Source organism: Dromaius novaehollandiae, chromosome 5 (assembly GCF_036370855.1).
Source record: "Dromaius novaehollandiae isolate bDroNov1 chromosome 5, bDroNov1.hap1, whole genome shotgun sequence".
Lineage (NCBI taxonomy): Eukaryota > Metazoa > Chordata > Aves > Casuariiformes > Dromaiidae > Dromaius > Dromaius novaehollandiae.
The window spans coordinates 32,453,962-32,477,825 of NC_088102.1; the positions used below are offsets into that span (position 1 = coordinate 32,453,962).

The 23,864-nt window shown below is 49.4% G+C and overlaps 1 protein-coding gene and 1 long non-coding RNA gene across 2 annotated transcripts; one reads left to right on the forward strand and one right to left on the reverse strand.

Annotated features, from left to right (window-relative positions):
- Nucleotides 1–284: 284 nt before the first annotated feature.
- On the reverse strand, nucleotides 285–2,680 carry FOXG1 (forkhead box G1). Its single transcript, XM_026100251.2, has one exon. It carries the CDS (start codon nucleotides 2,639–2,641, stop codon nucleotides 1,250–1,252), a length of 1,392 nt encoding a protein of 463 aa, XP_025956036.1. The 5' UTR covers nucleotides 2,642–2,680; the 3' UTR covers nucleotides 285–1,249.
- Nucleotides 2,681–4,445: 1,765 nt separating this feature from the next.
- On the forward strand, nucleotides 4,446–5,393 carry LOC135328652 (uncharacterized). Its single transcript, XR_010389610.1, has 2 exons — nucleotides 4,446–4,482; nucleotides 4,756–5,393. It is a non-coding gene; the product is annotated as an uncharacterized LOC135328652 (long non-coding RNA).
- Nucleotides 5,394–23,864: the final 18,471 nt, after the last annotated feature.

A 23,864-nucleotide genomic window follows, 5' to 3' on the forward strand; every position in this document is an offset into this window, starting at 1 on the left:
ATCTTTAATTTAAGACATAGGTTTTAGGAAGACGCCCTATCTTGTACTAACAGTTTTTAAGCAGACTTGAAGGAGCGTTCTGCCCCAAAACGGACATCACAGTAGTGGCCGTGCTGTTTCATTAAATATGGTTCTTAAATACAATGTGAATTAAAGGGGGGGAGGAGCATGTGAAAAATGGTGGTCTACTGTAATAAGTTGTGCTCTGATCTCCCTATAACTTTAAAGCCTCTGACATATTAATTTTAGTTAATGAAAGAGACAAAAAAATTATCAAGTATATATGAATTTAGCCTATTTTTTTTTATTTCTGTGTGTTCATAGTAAACATTTTTGTAAGTGACAAACACGGGCATATGACCACAGTATCACAATCAAGAAATTTTAAGACGACATTAACAATCACTCAAATTTATGCGGCATTTGCGCAACACAGGTTACATATTTGCAAGGTTTACCTATAAGTACAATAGGTATTAACATTTCACTACATTTAGAAAAAAAATAAAGGTGACCTGTTAGTGACCACATACATCAAAATATACACAACACAAACTGAAGGCAATCATTAATTTTGTCCCCTTCTGATTCATTTGAACGGGCAGTGCTGCAAACTGAAATAATGTTGCTGTTTTTGAATTACTTCGTACATCGAGTGCATTTTCTAAAACCCAATCTTTGGTCTAAAAGTAAACAAACAAACGAACAAAAAAAAAAAAAAAAAAGAAACCCAGAAAAGCAGTCCATTAAAGAAAAGGACAAAATAATAAATGGCCAAAATGTAGTTCTTGGGCATTTTTTTTTACTATGAATTCTGCTTAAATACAAATTACATTTTAAGGTTTTAATGTTTTTCATAAATTTAGTGGTTTATTTTCAAGGTCTGCACCCACCGACATATCCATGATAACTTATAATACTGCAAACATGGAGAATCTGGCGGCTTTAAGTGATAGACTTATCATATCTGAATAAAACTTGCAAAAGCAGTCACTATTTAGATACACATTCTACTATAATTTTGACTTCCAAACTTCATAGTCTACAATGTAATCTCCCCACATTGCACCTTGCTGACACTCCTCACCTTGGTGGAATAATAAACAACCCTAAAGACTGAACAAACGTACAGAAAATGGGGGACTTAATAAAAAATACCTGGACTTTTTTGTTTTTTTTTTTCCTTTTAATTATCATTTACAATGCAAATGTGTGTAAAATGTTCACTTACAGTCTGATCCCATGGATGTTAATGTATTAAAGGGTTTGAAGAAGACCCCTGATTTTGATGTGTGAAATAATCAGAAAGTCCTCCGGAAAGTCCCGTTGTAAAACTTGGCAAAGAAGGTCTTAAGGACTCACAGGGGAGAGTGGAGGGCGCCTGCGGCGACGTGGAGGAGGAGGCTGCCCTGGCCGTCATTGAAGTGCTGCTTTGAGAAGTCATTGAAGGGTGAGGAACATGGGGGAAAAAGTAACTCGTCTGTCCTGCTAGGAGGTTTACAGAGCAGGGGTTTAGGGAATAGGTGCCAGAGCAGGGAACTGACAAGCCACACGGCACTGAGGCGGCCAGAGCTGCAGCTGTGAGGTGATGAGTGGCGTAAGGTATCTCTCCATTGACTAGTCTATCAACACTTAACCCATTAGACGTGGAAAAGGAGTGGTTGTTTCCCAAGGAGTTTTGAGTCAACACTGAGCTGTAGGGCATGGGGTGGCTGGGGTAGGCGGACGTGGTCCCGTTGTAACTCAAAGTGCTGCTGGCCCGGGGGTGGTGCAGGGAGAGGAAGGGGGACATAGGCCAGTACAAGGATCCTGCCCTATCCATGAATGTCAGTCCGGTGGAGGTGAGGCGGGCGCCGCGCTTGAAGGCCAGCTTGGCCCGCGAGGTGGTGGAGCGCCGGCGGAGCTTGCCCGTGGTGCCCCCGATGAAGACGTCGTCGCTGGAGGGGTCCAACATCCAGTAGTTCCCTTTGCCCGGGTCGTCGTAGTGGCGGGGCACCTTGACGAAGCACTTATTGAGCGAGAGGTTGTGGCGGATGGAGTTCTGCCAGCCCTGCTTGTTCTCCCGGTAGTAGGGGAAGTTCTTCATGATGAACTCGTAGATGCCGTTGAGCGTGAGGCGCTTCTCGGGGCTCTGCCGGATGGCCATCATGATGAGCGCGTTGTAGCTGAACGGCGGCTTCTCGTACTTGCCGTTCTTCTTCTCGCCCTCCTTCCCGCTCTCCCCGTCCTTGGCCCCCTCCGCCGCCCCCTTCTTCTCCTCCGCCGCCTTCTCCTTCTCCTCCAGCTCCGCCGCCGCCGCCGCGCCCGCCTCACCTTTGCCGGCCAGCATGTCCGCCTTGGCCACCTCCAGGGCGCCCGAGCTGGTGGCGGCGGCGGCGGCGGCCACCGGGGGCGGCAGCAGGAGCTGGCCCTTCTCCTCCTCCTCCTCCTCGGCCGGGGCGGCTCTCTGCGGCTGCTGCTGCTGCTGCGGGTGGTGGTGGTGGTGGTGGTGGTGGTGGTGGTGGTGGGGGTGGTGGCTGTTGTGGTGGCTGTGGCTGTTGTGGTTGTTGTCGCTCTGCACGGCTTCGGGCACCAGGCTGTTTATGCTGAAGGAGGATTTCGGCAGCATTTTCACTTCCTTCCTATCTCCCATGTCCAACATCACACACTAGTCTGAGGGGGAAAGTTGCAGCGGCCGAGGGAGCAGCGCGCGGCGCGGCGGCGACCGGGGCGGCGGCGCGGGCTGAGGCGGCGGCGCGGGCTGAGGCGGCGGCGGCGGCGGCTGAGGCGGCGGCGGCGGCACCACCGGCGGCAGCGGCGGCGGCGGCAGCGCAGTTGGACCGCAGTCTCAAGCGCTGGCAAGTCATGTAGCAAGGACGGGAACCGCCGGGGAGGGAAAAAAATAATAGCAATGATAATCACCAATCAGATAAAATCAAACCGAGTCGGAGCGGAGGAAAAAAAAAAAGGAGGAGGAAAAAAGGGGGGAAAAACCCTCTAAAAGCCCAACAAAAAACAACACACACACACACACAAAAAAAAGAACTACTTCATGGTGCCTGGTTCCCCCCGGTAAACCAGCGCACGGGGGGGTGGGGGGAAGGAAGAGAGAAGCAGCAGCCGGGCGGGTCGGCGCGGAGAGCAGCGGAGACAGGCTATACAGACAGCGTTAGCCACAATTAATTTCAGAGCTACAGACACGCACCGGGGCTGTAAAAAATTTTTTGGTTTAACCTTTCCCACCGGCCGCCCAATCAGCGCGCGCGGCGTGCGGGCGCGTCTCCCCGCCCGCCGGCCAATGGGCGCGCGCCTCTCCGCCTCGGCCCCTCGCCCCGCCGCCGCCGCCCCGCCCCCCGCCGCCGCGGCTCCCGCCGCGCAGGGATACCGCCGCGCGGGCGCATCACCGCGGCAGCGCACCCCCCCCCCCCCCCCGGCCCAGCGCCCTTGCCCCGCTCCGCACGAGCGACCCCGTCCCGCCGCTCCGCGCTGTGCCCGTTTTGTGCTTCGTCATTTCTCCGGCGGGTCAAAGTTGCCCCGTCCCTCTTCGCCCCCGCTCCGGAGGCGGGCGGGCCGGCGGGAGGGCGATGGCGGTACCGCAGCCCACAGGCACTACTTTGCGGAGGCAGCCGGTGTCTCTCGGTGGCGTTTATTTTTTTAGGCCCCGCTGTCGGTTATTTTTATTTATTTTACCAAGAAAAACCAGTTGGAAGGGACAAATGTGGCTGGGCGGCCCGCCGAGCTGGGCGGCAGCCGCCGCGGGCCTCTCACCGGAGCGGCTCGCTGCCGCGCGGCGCCGCCGCGGCCCGTGAGGCGCCCGCGGCCCCCTCGCCGCTCCCGGCCGCGGCGGGGCCGCCCGCCGTGGCGCACTTGCCGCTTGCCGCCGTGGGGCCGCGCTGCCTGTGCCCGTTGCCCTCCGAAATGTGAGTGCCAACGGAAAGCAGACGAGTGGCGCCGCTCCCTCCCCCTCCGCCGCGGCGCCCGCCCCGCCGCCCCTCGGCACCGGGCGCTGCCGGGGGCAGCCGCCGCCCCGCGGGCGCTGCCGCGGGGGTCGGGCCGGGGCCGGGGCAGGCCGGGGCCCCGCCGGGCGCAGCGAAGCGCCCAGGCGGAGCCGCTCTCGCCCTGGCGCCCCTTGAACGAGCGCGGTGCGGGGAGGCCGCTCGCGGCCGGGCGCCCCGGGGCCGCGGAGCTCCGCGTTAATCGCCCGCGTCAAACCGCGTCTGACTGTGAGCACGGAGGGGAAACTCAGCCTCGAAACAAAGCGAGAACAGATCTCGCAGCGTTTTTACCCGGGAACTGTTACTGGCAGAAAGCGTGTTGATCACACTAAAGCCGCAGTGGTACGCAAAGGCAGCCTATATCCTATACCGGTCGCTGCGTTAAGGCGCCTAACGTTTGTGTCTGCTCCGTAGGGAAAATGTTCCGCACCAACCGCACCTCCAGCTCGAGCCCCGCTAACCAATTTGTCCCAAGGAAACTCCGGTTAGACCGCAGTGCAGCACGGCGGTGCGTCGGTGTGCGTTTTATATACTTGTTTGTGTGTCTGTATGTGTGTGCGAGAGAGAGAGAGTGAGAATGCGAGAGTAAATAACAAGTACAATTACAATAGACCAGTAATAAACAATTGCAATTGGGAATGCCATGAACTCTGTGCATTGGATTAACCTCGAATGACCTCACCACCATTGTATTTATTTATCCAATTTCATAACAGGTCGCTACTGACAAAAAAAGAGATAAAAGTCAATGATAGACCACGTCTGTTTTTTATTTTTTCAGAAACGCGGTTGTTTAAAAAATCGTGTCAGTTTGTAATTATATCATTGCACAACACCGAAGGCAATGTATGGGAATTCTTGAGGAAGAATACGGTGTGAAGGATCTGACTCGAGTCTACAATGGCAAGGGGTAAGAGGAAAGGTAAGATCCCTGCATATTATTATGATTATGACGATGATTAACTAATATGTATCATTATGGTGCACTAGGATCCCATTAGGGTGGCTGGGCCCAGTGCGTTTTCCTACTCGGTCTAGCATGTAATGATTCGGTGTAACCGGATTCTTGAGAAAGGACAGGTTACGTAAACATTTACTGATGTGGAGTAACTATACTATTTGTACTCTGATATGCAGGAAGGAAAGTGTTGATTAACACAGAAGAAAAAAAAGCGAAATTAGCTGATTGCATGCTCATAAGTGCAAGCTGTCATTGAACTGCTTTTAAAATAGACACAGCTGGGTGTTTGTGTTGAAAAATTTCTTGTGTTTTTGCTAATACTGAAATAAGCATGATTTTGTATACCAAACATTTTCAGATCATTAAAATTTGTAATCTGTGCTGGTTTTAAACACAAAGAAAAGAAACAGATTCATTTCGCTGTAAAATTTGCTGATATTATATTAACTCAATCAGGTCTGTACAAATGGTGTATTGTGCCTTATCAAATCTCTTTGATCCATTTAATACACAAAGTGCCAAACGTGTGTATTGTTTGTTAACATTGAACGTTTTATTCAAATCCCAGCTCTGCAGCAAACTGGAGTTCTCTCGTTTAATGTAGCATTGACATTGCCTGTTGAAATTTTAATGCTCTGAGGTGTTTCTTAGGTCAAAGCTGAGTTTACTCTGCGTTGTGATCAGGGATGAAAATGTAGCAGGGAAGAAAATAAACGTTTCATCCTTTTGCATTTCTGAACAAAGGTCTAATACCGAAAGAAACGTGCTTCTAAAACGTCTGAAAATCTAGATTTAATGTTCAGTCATTTGTCATGGCTGCAGAATAAAGCATTGTGCACAAACTTAGGATTTATATTATGTTATTTTTTTAATGCCGTGGATATACAGTTCTACCAAAAAAGGAAATGTTGCGTCCAAAATGTAGTACATTTCTTTCTAAGCCCTTGAAGATTAATTCACTGTTTACAGGACAGGAAAGCCATAAGAGAAACCACGTCAATTATTATTTCTGCTGGACTTTAACTTTTGAGTCTGTCTAATTTTTTCCTCCGCAGAAAATTCTCCGTTTATAAAACTGAAGATATTTACTTTGGAAATGCGGGAGCCTTGCTCTAATGCCAAATCCTCCGCTTTCTTAGCTCCGACCTAGCCACAACACCCGTTCACTTCGGTGGGAGCTTTACGTACTGCAGCATGGAGTAAGCGGCTGATTTGGCCCCTCGGCTCTGCCCAGCCTCGAGGTCTTGTAAGAGGGTGCAGGGTGGCCGCATTTGCCGGGAGGGAAGTTTTTCGCGGGAAGTCTGGAGCAAAGGCGTGGGGAGGGCGCGGACCCGCCCCGCGGAGCACGACCAGGTGCGCGGAGGGGGCCCGGCCCGGCCCCGCGCAGGGGGCGGAGGCGCCGCCGCCGCCGCCCGCCGAGCGGACCCGCCGGGCCGGGCGGACCCTCCGCACCGGGCGGCAGCGGCGGGCCGGCGGTGCCCCGCTCGGGGCCGGCGCGGGGGTGCGCCTCGGAGCTGCCGAAGTGCCGGTTAGCAGCAATCTCCGCGCAGGGCTCGGGTGTAACTCGCAAAGATGGTGTTACCACCGCACGCTTTTCTTCCTTTATATTTTTTAAATATTAAAGGCTAAAGGAAAAACAGACCCTCCTCCCGTCACCTCGGTGGATACAGATACAGTGTACCCCCCGCCACTCCCCAGCTCCAGCCTTCAGTCCCCCTTCACACAGGCGTAGCAGCCCTGTACTCTCAGGCTCTTTCAAGGGGTTAAGCTGCTAAAATGTACTGACAGCTTAAGAAATGAGTGAGGGTTTTTTTCAGCCATGAAGAAAGGGTATTTAATAACCACGCTTCGATGGCATCATGCTTCCATGAAACGAGTCAGGACACTTTGGTTTAACCGTCAGTAATATCACGTTCGGTACAGTAAATGCCTAGATGTACGCATATCTAATTCTATTCCCCCTTGACTCTCAGCTTCCCTTATTTATTTCAGGTTACCTGGGCAATTAAGGTAAGGACGGCTCAGCAGACACTTATACCCTGCTGCTGAGGCATGGCGAATAGGGACGGAGCAGTGCGCTAACAAAGAGAAAGAGGTAGTCAAACGTTTTGAAGATGGGCGCATGGGATGGGAGGCGGATGGAGGGATGGAGGCAGAGAGGGACGAGTACGCAGCAGTCCGCCGTCATGACCACATTCGTGCATTGAAGTTTAGGTGTCTTTTCCTAGCCAACTTCCAGCTAATCCTTAACAGCTGGTCGTGGTGCTAACGTTTGGTGATTAGAAGTTACTCTATTTAGCGTGCTGTATCCTTCTTCCGTGGGTTTTGGTTACAGGTTATACGATTAGGATTGCGAGAACAGTAGTGAACTAAACTTCTCAGTAAGAGGTCTTCACACCAGGGAAGTGTTACTTTGCTGCAGCAGCCCTGCCTCGTCAGTCATTAGGAAGCTGCAGGTTGTCAGAGGCTTCTCTTACGCGCACACACGCGCAGACACACACGCGCACACACACAAAACCACAGCACTAAAACTAAATTAAGAAGCCGATGATTAAGACAAGCGTCTACGAGGCCTGTCATTTCAGCATCCTTCCATCATAACATTGTGGCACCGAGAAATTTGCTTGAAAACCCTGGAAAAAATGTCTATGGGAGAGCCTCGTATCTGAGATAGCATAAATGTTAACATCAAATATAGACTGGGAGCTGCCTCGGATGCAAGATAGTATTCCACAGAGGAAACGAGTGCTGCAGAGACCTGTGGGCTATCCACACACTGCTGAAACCCGGGTGAGTATCTCTCCCTTCTACTGAAGCAGGTACGTCGGCACTGTGCGAGTCGAACTGGACCATTTTGAAATCCGCAGCTATGTTCCTTTCGGAGACTTCGGGAAACTCCCCCTAAAGATAGATCTGTAATGAAAAGTCCCTACTGGATGACTAATGGTTATTGGCACTCGGTGCCCCTTTAAGGAGAGCAGCACATATTGTGCTGAAGACCTTGCAAGCACCCTTTAAATACAAACATTTTAAGTCCCCCTCCCATGCCTCCCCACCCCTGTTGTTTTCGGGCTAGTTGTGTTGCATCTCCTCTTCCCCCCTCCTCTAAGCTCTCCAGTCCTCCCTCCACCCCCCCCCCCCCATTCAGAACTAATTGATCTGTTGCTTAAATGTTTCAAGAAGAGCTAAATTTCTGCATCCGATGATCTTTTGAGAAACTGCACTGTACCATAAAGACCAGCCAGCGGGGCACTGTATACCTCTGCGAAGCCTCTGCAGCTCGAGGGGAGATAGCGTTGAAACAATGACATTAATCAACGAGGTGTAGAGAGTTCCCCTAACGCTGAACTTAAGGAAGTTTCTTGGACATGCTGGGGCTGGACAGGGAACGTGCAAACGGGAAACAATTGCTGTAGGGGACAGAAGCGTTTATCGATGTCTTAAGCGTGAGACAAGGTAGAGCAGTGACAGAAAGAGATCCGAGTAAACACTGGCGTATACATTTCCCATGGCGGTTACCCTGGGTGGAGAGGTCTGAATCAAATCACCCTAAGGAAAAGCTGAGGATTTTATATATGTATCTCTGTACGTGTGTATCTATAGAATACTCATCCGTAGCATGTAAAACATCCATTGGATTTTGTGTTCGTTTGCCACTACCAGCATTTTTCAAAACAGAGTATTTTTACATTCGCTAAGAACTTGAACGTTAAGATGTGTATTTTTAAAATCCTAAATCTCGCCATTATTTTTATATACCAGTATTTATATTAAAAAACCCCCACACCTGCCTGTGTTATACGTGTCACTGTGTAACAAAAGCTCTTCCTAATTTAGGAATCAGTACGGGAATAAAAATATCCCTTAGGAATTTTCCACAGAGTTATGCAAACGATAATAATAAAATGCAGGGAAAATATGGGCAAGCTGAAAGTCGTGTGCTGTTCTCGGCGTTTGAAGACACCATTTTTTTTTCTTTTGCGTTCACTGTTAAAACATTCTTGGCCAAGACAGTGCTTTTGCCAGAGTTACCAGGTTGAATTAAATAATAGGGAAGAAAATAGAGGGCAAGAGAAGGACCTGAGAAACAAATAGTGCTTGAAGAGACTTGTAGCTGCTCTCTGACTCCTCAGAAGCCGCTGCTGGAATATTTTCGCGGTGTCGCTCTAAAGCTCCTGAGCTTCCTAAAAACGTAATCTTTTGAGAATGACAAATGTATCTGTTTTGGCAGGTTTTTTTGGTAACTCGAGAGAAAAGACGACCCCCCCGCGCCTTCTCCCCTTCCCCCAGCACAGGGACGGATACATGCTTTGTGCGGGTGCTGTTTCACCGCGGCGCTCCGCAGTGGCCGGGCGGGCGCAGGGAGCACCGACGCCTGGGGGGCCCGTCCTACCTGGCCGCGCCGCCGCCGCCCTCTGCTCAGCGCAGTCCCGCGCGGCAAGATCAGCCGTGGACCCCATTTTTAGGGCCTAGAGAAGCGCAACATCCTCCCCTCTCTTTCTCCCCCCCCCCCAGGCCGTGTAACCATAGCAAAATACTCGAGATAGCACAAAAGGCGCAAAAACCCATACACCCGCCTAGGAGCAGGCGTTTGGCGAACCTCGGGGCAAAGCCGATTTCAGCTTGCTCCGTGCCCGGGGCTCGGGCGGGAGGCGGAGGTGCCTGAGCGAGGTGCTGGTGCCCGTTTCGGGCGCCGCACGGTCGCGGTGGGACCTGCACTTGGCGAGTGCCGGGATGGGACTTGCTCTAGCTCCAATGAGGCTGTCTGGGAAGCAGAGCTTGCTTGCTCCTGGGTCTCCTCGCACGAGTAAGGCTCGCAGGAGCAGGCTCTTTCTGTAGGCTGTTCTGAACACATCTCAGACAGTGTGGTCTCCATGTTTCTTTCTTTCTTTCTTTCTTTCTTTCTTTCTTTCTTTCTTTCTTTCTTTCTTTCTTTCTTTCTTTCTTTCTCTCTTTCTCTCTTTCTCTCTTTCTTTCTTTCTTTCTTTCTTTCTTTCTTTCTTTCTTTCTTTCTTTCTTTCTTTCTTTCTCGGAGGGAGTGGGGAGTGATGGTAAGGGGGCTTGTTGGATGATTAGAACTGCTACCACTTATAAAGAATTTTCTTGGGGAAGGGCTGATATCCTACCCTTGATAACAGTGGGTGTGCTCATGTATTAATTTAATATGATATGTCTTTTATACAGAGCTTGTTTTCCTCCTCCCTCCTTTCCCAGCCCCCCCGCTTTGTTTCTGGAATTTGTTTCGCTTTTAAAGCACCAGCACAAACAAACAAACACACAAAAATGACTGGCAACAAGTTAAATCCTATTTGCGTCCCTCCCACCGAGCACGGACGGTGTCTCGCTAAAGCCCGGAGTGTGTAGTTTTGCCTCAACAGTAATTTGTCCAAGAAAGCGAAGCGGCTGCAGACAGACTCCGTGCAGTGACAATGTAGAGAGAAAAATGTTGAAGGAAGCAGTTCTCCCGGGATGCGTCTCCTTTGTGTGTTTTCTTCTCTCCATCTTTCGGATGGGGCGCTCGCATAGGCACGCGTGCACACACACGCACGCACACACACGCGCACACACACACACACGCACACACACACAGAGGTTATGTTTCCTAGGGAGTTTTTGGGAAACAATGCTTATCATCGAACTATAAACTCCACCTAAATAATGAAATCATGCTGTAGCTTCGGGAACTCCAGCAAATAAATATTCCCCATTTGCCTGCTAGCAAAATACTAGCAGAGGAAGGCATTACTCTATTCTCATGCTCATTTCAAAACGTCAATAAAAGAGATGTAGAGAAATGTGTCGCACATCCTTGTCCACGGTGGAATGGATAGAGCGATATTCCTTTAGAAATAGATCATATATATTTTTTTTCTCCGGGGCGACTGCAAGTTAATTTTTATGGTATTATAATATAGTGGATCCGCAAAAAGAAGAAACATTTTCACACTCAGGTTTACCGCCATTGCTTAGTGAGACTTCATTAAAAGGCGTTCACAGTGAGCCACTTGGATTGCGGTGCCTTAGCTTATTTCTACCTTATGATACAAAGAATTGCGAAAGACCATTCGGGTCTGTCTATGCTAAATGTCCCTAGCAGCTACCTTTTCAAGCAATCGCACAGTTTGCAAATGATACTTAACTTTTTCTGTTGTGGTGGGCACGTGTTTTGTCATATGAAATTAACTTGTGAAAGCCTTTGTATCATTTTTTGATTTGTGTTTGGCGACAACGTGGATCATATCATGTTGGTGGTGGTGGATACAATTGCCAAATTAAAGGCATGCTTTCAGGTTTGAAAAACAACAACAAAAACAACCCTCTGAGAGCTCATCTTCAGCAAAATAACCCAAAGAACCGTGTAGTATCATAGCGCAATATTTTCGTGTGTGTAAGATACCTGCATATGCTTCTGTATCATTTGCCTCTCCAATGTCTATGCCTAAAGATATTCAAGTAACTCTTGAACTTGTTGCCTATAACCGACGCGCAAAAGACCATATGAACATTATATAGATAATTGCTCTAATTGCTTGGAGGAATGTAATCGGCGTCATATTTTTCTGTGTCTATACCTATTCTGCCGTGGTAAATATTAGCAATTGAACTCCTTGTCTTGACGTGTTCCTGCTTTTATACCCCAAGAAGCACACCAAATCATTACAATAAAGTGATCGAACTTTATTATGCATGGCACGGGGCTTTGTTTTCTCTGTTTATGTTCGGCTGCTCATCTCAAAGGACATCTCGTTGAGCCAAGTGTTCTGGTTTAAGCGCTTCTCTGGACTTCCAGATTTTAAGTCTAAAGCTTTCAGTATGTACGGGATGAAATTATGATTTTCCACATTTCAAAAGGGACGAGGCTCTATTTATAAATGTTACAGAAGGTTTCGTTACTTCAGGAACAACAAAACAGGAATAGAGCTGCAATTTTCAAGAAAATAGGATTTCAAAATATAGAAATAAAAAAAGTAGCGGAGACGATGTATAATTCAATCAAATTACAGAAAATTGCCTTAAAATTCAGAACAGTAGCGATCCATTATGTCTCTGTTTTATTAGTGACAAGTACAATTACTCTAAAATAAAGAACACTGGTGAATATATAATTGGCTGTAATCATGTTAGTGTTTGAATAAAAATGACGGGGACATTTAACACTTTGACAACAAAATGTTCAGAAAGAACTTATTTATTCAAACAGTTTTTATTTGCATCCACGTGAAGGAGAAACACACTTTTGCCTACGAGAAATCAATGACTTTTCCCTTTCAATAAATACATATCTAAAAGAGATTATTAATTGTTTTACTATCCAAGGCTTAGTAAAGTCTCCTGAGTATGACTGTATTATTATTGATTACTCAGTACCCAAAGGACGCCATCTACAGGAAAAGGTCGTTAGGCTTAACACAAATCTAATCACTGTTGATTAAAAAAAAAAAATCGGAGTTAATATTCCTCTATAAACCCGGCTCCGATTTTAACCACAACACCGATCACAATATTTGCTTTGTAATTGCTTCTTGCGATACAGTGTGTTATAATTTGACACGATCTAAGAATCTGTTACAAGATACCTTTTCTTGGAAACACGGTGTTGAAAAGATAAATTAAACGCCACGGAGAATCACTTTTTCTCCTCCTAAAGCAAGCTCTTTTCCCTCACGATTGACTTGATCGTTCCTGAAAATGCAGAGTAGCCCGTGAGCTCTCTCCCTTCAAACCAAGTGTGTGGAAGATGCTTGCAAAGAGCCCTGGAACAACGGAACAACTTGATTGCAAGCGGTTCGTGCAACAATTGGGTCATGGAAAAACTAACATTTCGTTATCTTTAATTTAGCCAGTTCTCTTTTGGATAATGTCAATAAATATCAGCTATCCCAAGCACACTCTCACCTGTTCATACAATACATCGTTTGCTCCAGAGCTTGGTACTTATAGGTACCATTTAGCTGTGTCGCTCCTTTCCGAGCCCTTGCTGAGAAGCCCATCGAAGACGAAAGAGTGCTGCTTAATATTTTGATCGTACAAATACAAACCTGTGGAGACAGTTTATACCCTCCGTGATGCCAGCACCCCTGCTCAAACTATAGAAAATACAAGGAAAGCGAGAGAAAACTTCCAAAACTCCTGCTTCTGCTTTTTCTTCCCCCCCCCCCCCGAGTTTTGTTTTAATTCCGAACGGATATTTCTTTTTCTTTTTCTATTTCTTATTTACCTTCCACTCTCGACCATTTCCCACATTTCTGCTCTTTTTTTTAATGTGTGTCAGTAAGCGGGCCGATCCCACACCGACTCGCGGAGCTCTGGACTCCCGCGTCGGCGGAGCGCACCGCCGCCTGACCGCGCGGTTACAGCCGGCTCCCAAAGGTGTCCCTGCTTCGCATGCGGGTTTACAAACACAGTGGCTTGGGGCTCGGGCTTCTTTCTCTTTTACTCAGGCCACAGATCTGGATGGGCTTGGAAAGTGCAGGTGTGGATTAAACTATGCAACGAGGAGTCAAAGGCAACGAGGCGATGACATAAAGGCTGAGGAGAGTCCCCCACGGTGCGCCCCTGATACTGGTTAGCTGGATACGTTATTTTGAAACACGGGGATAAAAGCCTGGAAACTTTATTATTATCTGTGCTCGCAATGCAACCAGACTCAAAGTTTTACCGAAGGTCTCCTCCATCGCCTGCTTCTGGGCACTGGAGGTCCCAAACCAAGAGGCTGTGTCATATCCCCGCTTCTAAACTTCGTAAAGTCTTGAGAGGGGAGGCTTCTCCCTCCCCGCCCTCCCGCCCCCCTCCCCGCCCGCCGCCGCTCCCCGCAGACACAGTGGAGAGCCCGGCGGGTCTCTCTGCCAGGAGCCGAGGCGACGGCTCCCATCTGAACCAGAAGGTCTATCATTTCTCGGGTGCCTTTTACGAAACCGCAGATGTCAGCCTTTCTCTACGTGTTCGGGCTGCTAATGCGGGCCGCTTCACACAACAGAAATGCTCATCTCTGCAGCCTCTCCCGGGGCCCGCCGCGGACTTCGTGCGTCGCCTCTGTCGCTGGAGGACGCGGGGCTGCGGGGGGGCGGCCACGGGAGCCCTGACCCCCCCGGGGGCTGAGCACCCCCGGTGCCTCGCCGTCCCCCGGCCTCCGCGCAAGCCGCCCGAAACACGGACTCCTCAAATCCCCGCTTGACCACGGGACCGAGGGTCCCAGACCAGCGCCGGGGGGCGCGGGGCCGCGGCGGCGCCGGCACCGCGGCCCGGCCGGGCCGGGCGGCGGGCGCAGCCGCGGCGGGGCGATGCGCACAGCGCCGGCGACATCTAGCGGCCGCGGGCCGCCACCGCCGCTCCGCGCCGCTCCGCTCCGCTGCAGCGCGCCGCTGCCCCGCGCCCCGCGGAGGGGCCTGGTGTTTCACGGCCGCGCGTGCACGGCGGCACGGCTCTCCCCCCGCCCCGGCACAGCACGCGATTTCCCCGCTGATTTGCTAAGGCTCGGGCACCGTGCACAAACGCCCCAAAGCTTTCGGCGCAAGGTTAAAATCGGTGCGAAACGCGTGTGCCCTTTTCCGGGCGTCGTATTTGCGCATTTACGCCCCCAGGCCCTGAGAAAAAAAATTAAACGCTTTCTCCTTCCCTTCTCCCCACAAAAGACCTCCACGAAAACAAACCAGAAGCCTGGCAGGGGCGATTCCTCCCGTTTCAAGGTGTGACGCCGGGCCTGCCGTCTGCCTGCACCCAGCGCCCCAGCCCAGCGCGGCCCTCCCTGGAGCTGGGGGGGGGGGGAGGGGGGGGAGGAAGCGATATTGTTGAGACACCAGGGGCGAAAAGAGCCCATACTATCTAAATCTTAGTGTCAGCTCTCATTAACAGCTCAAGTCATCTTTTCCCCCGGGCAGACCTTGTCTGGTCTATCGACTTAATAGAAAACAAAACACATGTTTGTACTCTATTATTGCAATCTCGATCGCTGCCTTGCGAAAAGCAGGGCAGACTTCGCCTGCATGGTGATGGGCTTTCCCAGGCGAGAGCGCTTCTCCTTGCTCCTCCCGCTGCCCTCCCAAGAAAAGTGAAGAAATCCGGCGTCCGTCTCCTGTCCTGCCTCATGAATAGGAGCTGCGGTGGCAGCCAGAAGGGAAGGCTTTGACTGAAAACGCGGAGGCTACAAGAGTCCAAGAAAAATAGTTACTCGCATGTTCAGCCAAACTTAGCAAAGCACAATAGTCTCTGCGGGGAACTTTGGGGGTTATTTGTGCGTCAGGTGAAGTGCTCAGCTGCTCGGATCTAACTGCTAGGACCACGGCATGGCTCGGGGAAGCCGGCCGTGAGGGGACGAGCGCGCCAGGCAATAACCAGCAACAGACTGAGAGTTTCGAGCCAACCCCAAACAAACAAACAAGCTCGCCCCACTCTCCCACCGGGAAGGTGGCAGGAAAAGGAAGCAGAGAAAGTTTTGAAAAGCTGCAGATGCTCTTGCAAATACATTTTAACTTGTCTCTGCAGAATAAGCTTTTTTCTTGAGACAATGGAGGGGGGATGGTGAGAGTAACAGCTCTATAAAAGGGGGGAATACATTTCTCACCCAGCGAAAGCAGGAGCGGTCCGCAGGGGCGGCGACCTGCCCTGAATAAGGGAGAGGATTGCGGTGCAGGAAGAGCACCGATTCGTTTCCCCCTGCCTCGGCGGCCCTGCCAGGGCACGGCTCGGCACGGCTCGGCACGGCTCTGCACGCAGCTCCGCGCACAGGACGCCTGAAGCTGACAAGAGTGAACGATCGAGACGAGCTGTCCTAATACTCACCTGTTTGCTCTACTCGACCTACATGTTTTTAAGTCATAAGCTGACCACTATATTTTCCCCCCCGCTTTGTTCCTTGCGGGTCTCGAGAGGGCCCGCACGCCTGTGAGCCAGCCGGAGCCAGCACCGCGCCCGGAGGCGCTCGCTGCGCGGCTGCGGAGTCCGGCTGCTGCGCCGCAGCGCGGAGGGCAGGGCCCTGCCGCCGGGGCAGCGGCGCCTCGGCCGTGCGAGCGGAGCCCCAAACTTTCCCGCTTTGGAGGCGGCGGTTGCTCTCCAGGGCTTGGCAGTAAATAAACGCTATGGAAATAACAACACAGCCGTCCTGCAGTCAGAGCGGAGGCTGCCTCTGCACCTCTCCTCTGCAACACACGCCGTCAGCGTTTTAATTCCAGCTCCAAAGGGAACCGGCAATTATGAGCCCCCCCTCGTCCCCTCCCGCTCACGTTCTCTTGTTTGAAATACTCACTGAGGAAGGTTATTTGGATTGCTAGTAAAACCAAACAGGGAGGGGAGGAAAAAAAAGCCCACAAAACCAGCAGCCCAGCAAACCCTTCCATTTGCTATTTACAAAACTCATTGTCATGCTTCACTCAGGCTGTCTGCCTAGCGTAAGGAAATAAATGTGACTGAACCAAAGACAAAGCCGATGCAGCTGTATTTGAATTTCTCAAATACTGTCAAACGTGCTCTTGTCTCATAATTCTCGGGGTTGTTGTTATTATTATGATCATCATACCTAATGTGAACATATTCGAAAGACAAGTGTTTGGCGGCACAGAGACCTCTTTCTGGGTGGGAATGTATAGAGATTCCTCTAGGAAAAAACCAAAGGCTCCTATTTCCCGCTGCGTAGAAGCGTTGGCAGATGCACTAAGGAAAACTTGAGACCTGTAATCTCTCCTCCTCTTTTTCTTCTTTCTTCTTTCTTTCTTTCTTTTCTTTTTGGCTATCCCCTCCGGGTCCCCGCTTCCCGCAGAACCAGGTAGACTTGCGTGCCTGTTTCCCCAGATGACAAACCGCTTCGGCAGCCTCGTGCTGCAACCGCGGACGGGAGGAGGACGAGAGCACTGGTCCCTCGCAAGGGGAGGGGTCTGCACTGGACGGCATACCCCAGCCGTCGTGCCAGCTTCTCCCTCTGCAGGAGTGTGAAGAGCGAGCCAGTATGTCTGCTTTTACTAGGACTATAAGGAAACAAATCCTTGTCCTCGAGTACTTTGGAGAGAAGGGGAATAAAATATAGAGGGGCTACCACAGAAGGCCACGTATTCCCGTGTCCCCGAGGGAGTACCCCGACGCGCTCCCAGACAGCCGGCCTTAGACGCCCGGCGCCTGGCGAGGCTGGGCAGAGTCCGCCGGCCTCCCCGCGGGCCCCGCCGCAGCGGCCCGGCCGGGCTGAGCCCGGGAGGGCCGCGCCGCCGTCGGGGGGTCCGCGGGCCCCGGCAGCGGCCCGGCGGCCTCGGCTCCCCCGCGGCTCCCCGGCGGCGGCGTTTCCCAGCTCACGCCCGCAGCTCTCCTGCTCTTCTTCCTCCTCTTCCCCGCGCCCCTTCGCGTGTCCCGCTGCTGCACCTCCGCGGGTCCGGCCGCTCCCCCGCCCCGGGAGCCCGGCCCGGGAGCAGGGCCGCCCTCGCGGCAGCGCGCCCTGCGTTTCTTCCGCGCTCTCGGCGGCATCCGTTGCACGGTGTCCTTCAGCAAGTGGGAGCAGGGAAATGAAAAGTAATGCGATCAATTATTATTTTTATACCATATTTATGGACGGGGAGAAGTAATAACAGTTATTTGCCCTGTCGAAGCGTTTATTTCACACTTGGTATATTTCCTTACAATCGGAGAACCGACCTGGGAAAAAATAGGCACAAATAAATTAAAGTAACGAAAATATGTTTTTAGCAAAAGGAGATCCTTCTCCTGCCTAATTTTCCCGGGTGAGTTTCTTCCTCCTGACGTTAATTCAAACTAATGAAAGTCTAGTCTCTAGCCCTCAAGGCAAAAACAAACGGCGAAATAATCATTTACTTGTCTGGCCCCTTCGTAAAAGAATACTTTTTTTTCGTCAAACCGGGGATGCAGAACGGCTGAAGAGCAGAGCAGCCAGGAGGGCAGGAACCCCGCCGGGTCGCACGAGGGTGCGGCCCCGGCTCCCCGCTCTCCCGGCCCCGCGGGCGCCGCTCTCCCCCTGCCGCCCGCCTCGCCGGATCTCGCCTCCCCCCGGCGCAGGGCTGCGCCCGCTCTAACCCCTCCCGCCCTGCCGTCGGCCGCTTGCTTCCCTAATTTGCCGGCCTCACTTCGGTTGCCCCCCCACACGCCCCAGTGCGGGGAAAAAACAGTGCCAGGACCAGGGCGATACGCGCACCCGGGAGAAGCCCGCAGGGGCGGTAACTGCGCTTCGCATCCTGGTGTCACACATCGCAGCCGGCAGCGTCACCGCAGGGATGGGGCAGCGGTGGAGGGGGGGACTATGAAACGCCCCTGCATGTGTGTCAGGGATTTCAAGTAGAGTAGTGGTTCCAAGGTAACATTTTCTCAGTGCCGGCCCTTGGTCTCCCCTGAAGTGCTTCACTTCCCACTTCCCAGTTATTTATTTTATCGCCGACGATTGTGCCACGGGTTAAGTAACCTGCGCTAGCAATGGGCAAGGAAAAAGAAAAAAGGCTCTTGGCAGGGCCAAGATTGCCAGCAAACACACATAGCCCCAAATTGGCTTGTAAGCGAGTTGCACAACGGCTCAATCTGTCCCATTCGCACGGAGCAGCCAGTGCCCCTCGGGCGGGCTGCAGGGCCGGGAGCTCGCTGAGCAGCAGCCACCCTTCTGCAGCGGTCCCCCTCTGGCTGCTGCTCAGATGAAACCGACACCTCTTTTGGGCTGAAGCACCTCACTCCTGGCTCTGTCAGGGCACGAGCAAAATATCCTGAGGACAGGGCAGCTGATCAGTCACTATGGTTGAGTTTTCTGGAAATATGTTTTTTGTATCATCCTCCATGAAACATGCACCCTCCGGGCTTTTTCTTTTTTCTGGAATAGCACTGTCCTTCCCCTTTCCCTATTTACCTAGTCTTTGTTCAGTGCCCATAGACAGTGAAGCAGCCAGCATTAGCTGAAGTCAGAGTCTTCAACATCTTCCTCCTTGTTGTGTGGTCGGGGCTACCCCAAAGGTCCCACCAACCCAGGAGGTGCCTGGAGCGAAGCGTGCTGTGGCGGGGAGTAGGGCAGCTCTGCACGGGCCACCGTCGCAGCCCTGCAGCTCCCTCTGTGCGGCTTCGCATCCCCCCTGCAGCACAGCCTGGCACCGGGCAGCCCCAGGCAACCCGCAGGGCTGAGGTTGCACAGGGCGCTCCGTTCCCTGCTCTGCCATTGAGTCCACCTTTCCAAAGCCCATCGGAGCCAGCTGGGCTGGCTGGAGGAGTCCTCCATCCTCTCAGGAAAGATGGGCCGTAACAAAAGTGTGGTGTCTGGAGGCAACCATATCTTTCCGTTTACAGTCCTGAAAGCAGGGAAGAACAGAGAAGGAAGATGCTTGTTCTTGAGACCCACAGTTCTGGGGTGCAGGGTCTGCTGCAGGGTTATTGCTAGAGAAGCCCTACCTCCAGCAATGTTATACCTGGCACTTAGATAAAAGTGCTTCCAGTTGGTGAGCCTGTTAATTCTCCTGGTAGCTGTCTGAGATTATAGCCCTACCTTTCAGACAAAGTGAGGCAGACAAGTTAAACCTCTATAAAGTTTATAACCACAAATTACTTCATTTTTTTTTCTCGAGTGAGAAAATTCCTCAAATTTTAGTTGAGGTAGACAGCTTACTTTGTATAATAATAAACCATCTGAAAGCTACCGAGAAGTTTTCAACCTATAGAAAATGGCAATCTTATTTAAACTCCAGGAAAGATGATTGTTTGCCCTTGCTGTATATTTTGCATTCTTGGAGTATATCTTTTAAGGCATAATATACATTTTGAAATCCCATATATGCATCTTTACAATAGTAATGGATTTCCACAAGCTCTGTGGGAGGTGACATTTCAGCTAGATACTTCCCCTTGACTTTGTTTATTCCAGCAGTTTAAATTCTACCTCTGGTGATAGCTGTTAACTTGGCAATGTGAAAAGTGCTACATGATGTGTACTGTGCTCAGTCAGCTCGTCAGAAGCTTACCAATTACGACCGTGGAGCCCAGTCTTCCTGCCACAGCCTGCCACCCACCATGCATGCCCAGGAGAGCTGATCTTCACATGTGCAGAAAATGCTGGAAGTATGCACATATTCACACAGGGACTGTGCAAGGCACACATACTAAATCCGGTGCTTCTTAGAAACCTTTTTGTTTTCTGCACTGTTCACAGAGAGGCAGTTCTAGATCGCCTCTTGTTCTCCGCCTGCCTCTGAAAGGAACCTGCCAAGAGGGGAGCTTTTGCACCCTCACCCTGCAAGGGGACAAGCTCCGTAGCTGCCAGGCAGTCAGGACACCTGCGTTTTGGGCAGGGGACCAAACTGTTAGGAAGGCTGTGAAACAGGAGGCTGCTACTGTCAGAATTATCCACCTTGCCTGCTGCTTGGTCTCCACCCACATCCGAGAGGTCCTTGGGAAAGGAAGTAGCTGGGGTAGACTGTGGACTCGGTTAAATAATTTAAGTAGGCTGAGATGGGCACCCCTGCATTATGAAATGAAGAACTTTGTTAACAAATGCCTCAGTAAGACTGCTTCCCCGGAAAGAAATCTGATCTCTGTTTGAGGTCCCTTAATGACATCAACTAGGCAAGACTTAATTCCAGACAGATGCTATTTGTCAAATGTAGAAACTGTTCGAGCTTCAAAAATAATGCTAACTTTGAGCACTGATTTTTGTTTGGAATATCCCACTGAACTTGCAAAATCAAGATTGGGCTCTTTTGCTAAACTGTGATTTGCAGTTATCCAAAGACATTATTTTTCTTTATTTTGAAGCAACTATTTACACAGCAGTTTCATGCCAGACTCTATCACCTTTTGAGTGTAGTCTTTTTGTGTCAGCTTAAATAGAAGTAACTCTGTTCAGCTAAGCAGAGTAACACTAGTGAAAAACCAGAATAAATAATCCGAGAATCAAGCCCTTTGAATAGTAAATGACTCCATAAATAGTCCCATTGATTTCAGTAGTGTTGCACGGCATAAGTAGCTACATTAATCGAACCAGCATACAAGACCCTTAGTGCTTGGACAGAGAGAAAAAAAAGAAGTTATAATTATTTTGAAAAAATTATTCCGTGGTACATTTTTGAAATGACATGTTACTAGCTGGTTGTATGACTTACCCAAGACAAAATCAAGTGAGCTGACTACAGAGATGACTCCTCTGTTAGCTGCTATGACAAGTCAAGATGACAAGTTAAGAAAGCTGTGTCCCTTCCTTAAAAAACAGAACGCAAATAAGGCCACTCCAGTGTCACACTTTACAGTATACTTAAACACATGCTCATTTAAGCAAGAAAGAACAGCATTTTAGTGAATGGAATTGCCCCCTTTTCTGGATGTTTAGGGGCAGTACTGAATTGTGAGAATGTCATAATATGGTTTCCTCTGGCTCTATTGCTCCGGACTTGGAAAAATTATATAGCTTGGTTTTCCTTGAAATCTGGCTGAAAACTAACTAAAGTCCAAATATGGTTTCCTTATTATGTTTCTTTGGCTAAACACATTTTTTTAAAAATAGACAAGTGTTCACTGGAAATGTTTTGTGGCATCTTTATGCATGAAGATGAGAGTACTCGACTGGTCTGGATTCAGAGAGCAGTGAAACACCTACCCACCTTTACGTCTTCCAGAGCCAGCAAGGCTATTGCTGAGACTTAATTGCTTTGCTACAGACACATTTTTGAAAGTGGCTTTGGAAGGCTTGACTCCACTTAGAGACCTGGAACATGGTGCATAAGAGCAGCAGAAGAAACCATGATGATCAAGAAAGTATCACAGCCTGCTTTGCAATGACATCAGGTCCCCATACCTTCCTGCCAGTACTGAATTTGCTGTCAGCATTATTAGGGGTGTCGGTGATATATTTCAAGTATTCAGTCAAGAATAGTGCACTAATCTACACAGTACTCCTGAAAACTTTGGTAATTACAGTAATTCTGATGGAACCACATCAGCTCTGTCCTTGCCTTCCTCTCATTGCTTGCCTTTGTATTCTCTTCTTGCCATATCACACAGTAACTATAGAAAATGCTTTGTCCAAACACAAACTCCCTGTTCTGAATGCCACTCTGCTATCAGCAGGAACAGTATTTCAAATAAGCTGCTGGGTATTTGCCTCTATGAATAGCTACTTCTTTGCTCATGCTAGACTGTAAAAAGCTCATATGTATCTTTTGAGTGCACATTTTTCATTAAGAACCTCCAGAGCACAAAAGGAAGGGGCCATGAAAGCAGGAAAAAAGAGATCTCTTGCTTTATCACAAACAGTTCTCCGCTGCGTTTCCTCAGTTGTGACCAAGCTATAGCTATTTTCTGTTGAGTGTGGAAGGTTCTTATTCCCAGGAAGTTTTTAAAGGAAGTACTTTGAATAATGTCTTACCGTGCCGATTTTTTGATACTGTCTGGAGCTAGTCTGCCATTTTTTCTCTTTTTCATATAGTATCGAAGTGACACAAAATGGATAAAATGTTTCTTCTGTACTAGGTAAGAATAAGGATGTGTTCCAGCCCACATCTATGCAGGAGGTTAGGATCTACTGTTATGCCATTGCTGAGGGTGAGAAAGGGCTGCCTGGGCTTCAGCTTTAGCGGTAAGACACTGTTTACCTGCTCGCAAAATACATTGCAACAGCGGTTGGAGGAGACTAGGAGATTAATGAAGACTACTCTACAGTTCGCTTTCCTAACCTCTCAGATAAAGGAGCCTTTCAGTCTTGCAGGTAGAGGCTCCTACCGAATTACTGCTACCCTTAAAACACAGAGGACAAAGGGAAAGTGATGAGATACCTGTGAAACAATGCAGCACTGAAAGATTCCTGGGAATGGATTTCTCACAACCTCACCACAGGCCTGAGACATACGTGCTGCTTGCTGCAGTTCTGGCCCCTGGAAGCCTTTAGGACGTGGGACTCTATGACTGAATTATAAGGAAGTTTTTAGTTTACTACTCAAAGTTTTCTGAAACTCCCAGAAAACAGAAGTGAAGACTCAAATGATGTTGTTTCCTAAAAATCAGTGGTTTTTAAGTAATCTCATGACAATTTTTGAGTGGAGAGGATGCCTGATTTAGGCTTTTTTAGTGTCCATAGAAATTAAGTTTTCTCATATTATCCAAAATTAAAAAAAAACCAAACTCTCAAAATCTTTTCTTGATTGAGTGGCTCTGTCTTATGTCTTACTACATTCTGAAAAACCAATATGTAGTGTGAACTCCTGTGGGCTTTTTATGGGTTTTATTTCTAAAACTTTTAAGTCTTCCTTTTTTTTATTTTCTGTCCTGAAACAAACACTTTTTTCTTTTCTTAAGAAGAGACAAACAAACCAACTCAATTTTGTTTTAATTCTGCTCTGAGATGCATTTACTGCCTGAGATGGTACCACTCAGGAAGCCCAGCAGTCCAGTGTTCTCTGATTACTCACAAACCTAGCACTGCAATATCAGAGCAACTTGATCTCACCGCATCAGTAACAGAGCATCCGGTTTTACTAGCTTGACAGTGGTGGCATAAGAAGGAGTGAAAATTGACAGCAAGTTGACAGAATACTACTGGGACCACTCCGAGGTTCCTCACACAGTCATCTTATCTCTATACCACTAAAAAACTAGTAAAATAGTCACCAGAATAGCTATTACAGGGAACTGACTTAATGGTACATTTCTTTAGGTGTTTCCGGTGAATGAGGTTTTCCTCTTCAGCCACTGGAATTATCCTTATGTATAGATTCAGGAGACATAAAAGAAGATGGGTGAAAAATCACATGGGAAGTGGAAAACATTTGTTTTCTTTGTGTGCATGCACTGCACTGAGTGCACTGGGGTGGTGAGACAGACTCCTCAGATGCTATCACATTAACAGCAATATCATGTAGCTGTAGACCTCCTTCAAGCTCTACATAATTCTATAGTGTGATCACTTAGCTGGTCGTGTTCCAGCTGTACAATCTAAAATGAGAATGCATTTTCTTTTAGGCACTGAAGTTATTTCCCGTTCC

Bases quoted from the DNA above. Each gene is read 5' to 3' on its own strand.
- FOXG1 (XM_026100251.2), bottom strand. From the start codon at position 2,641: ATGTTGGACATGGGAGATAGGAAGGAAGTGAAAATGCTGCCGAAATCC.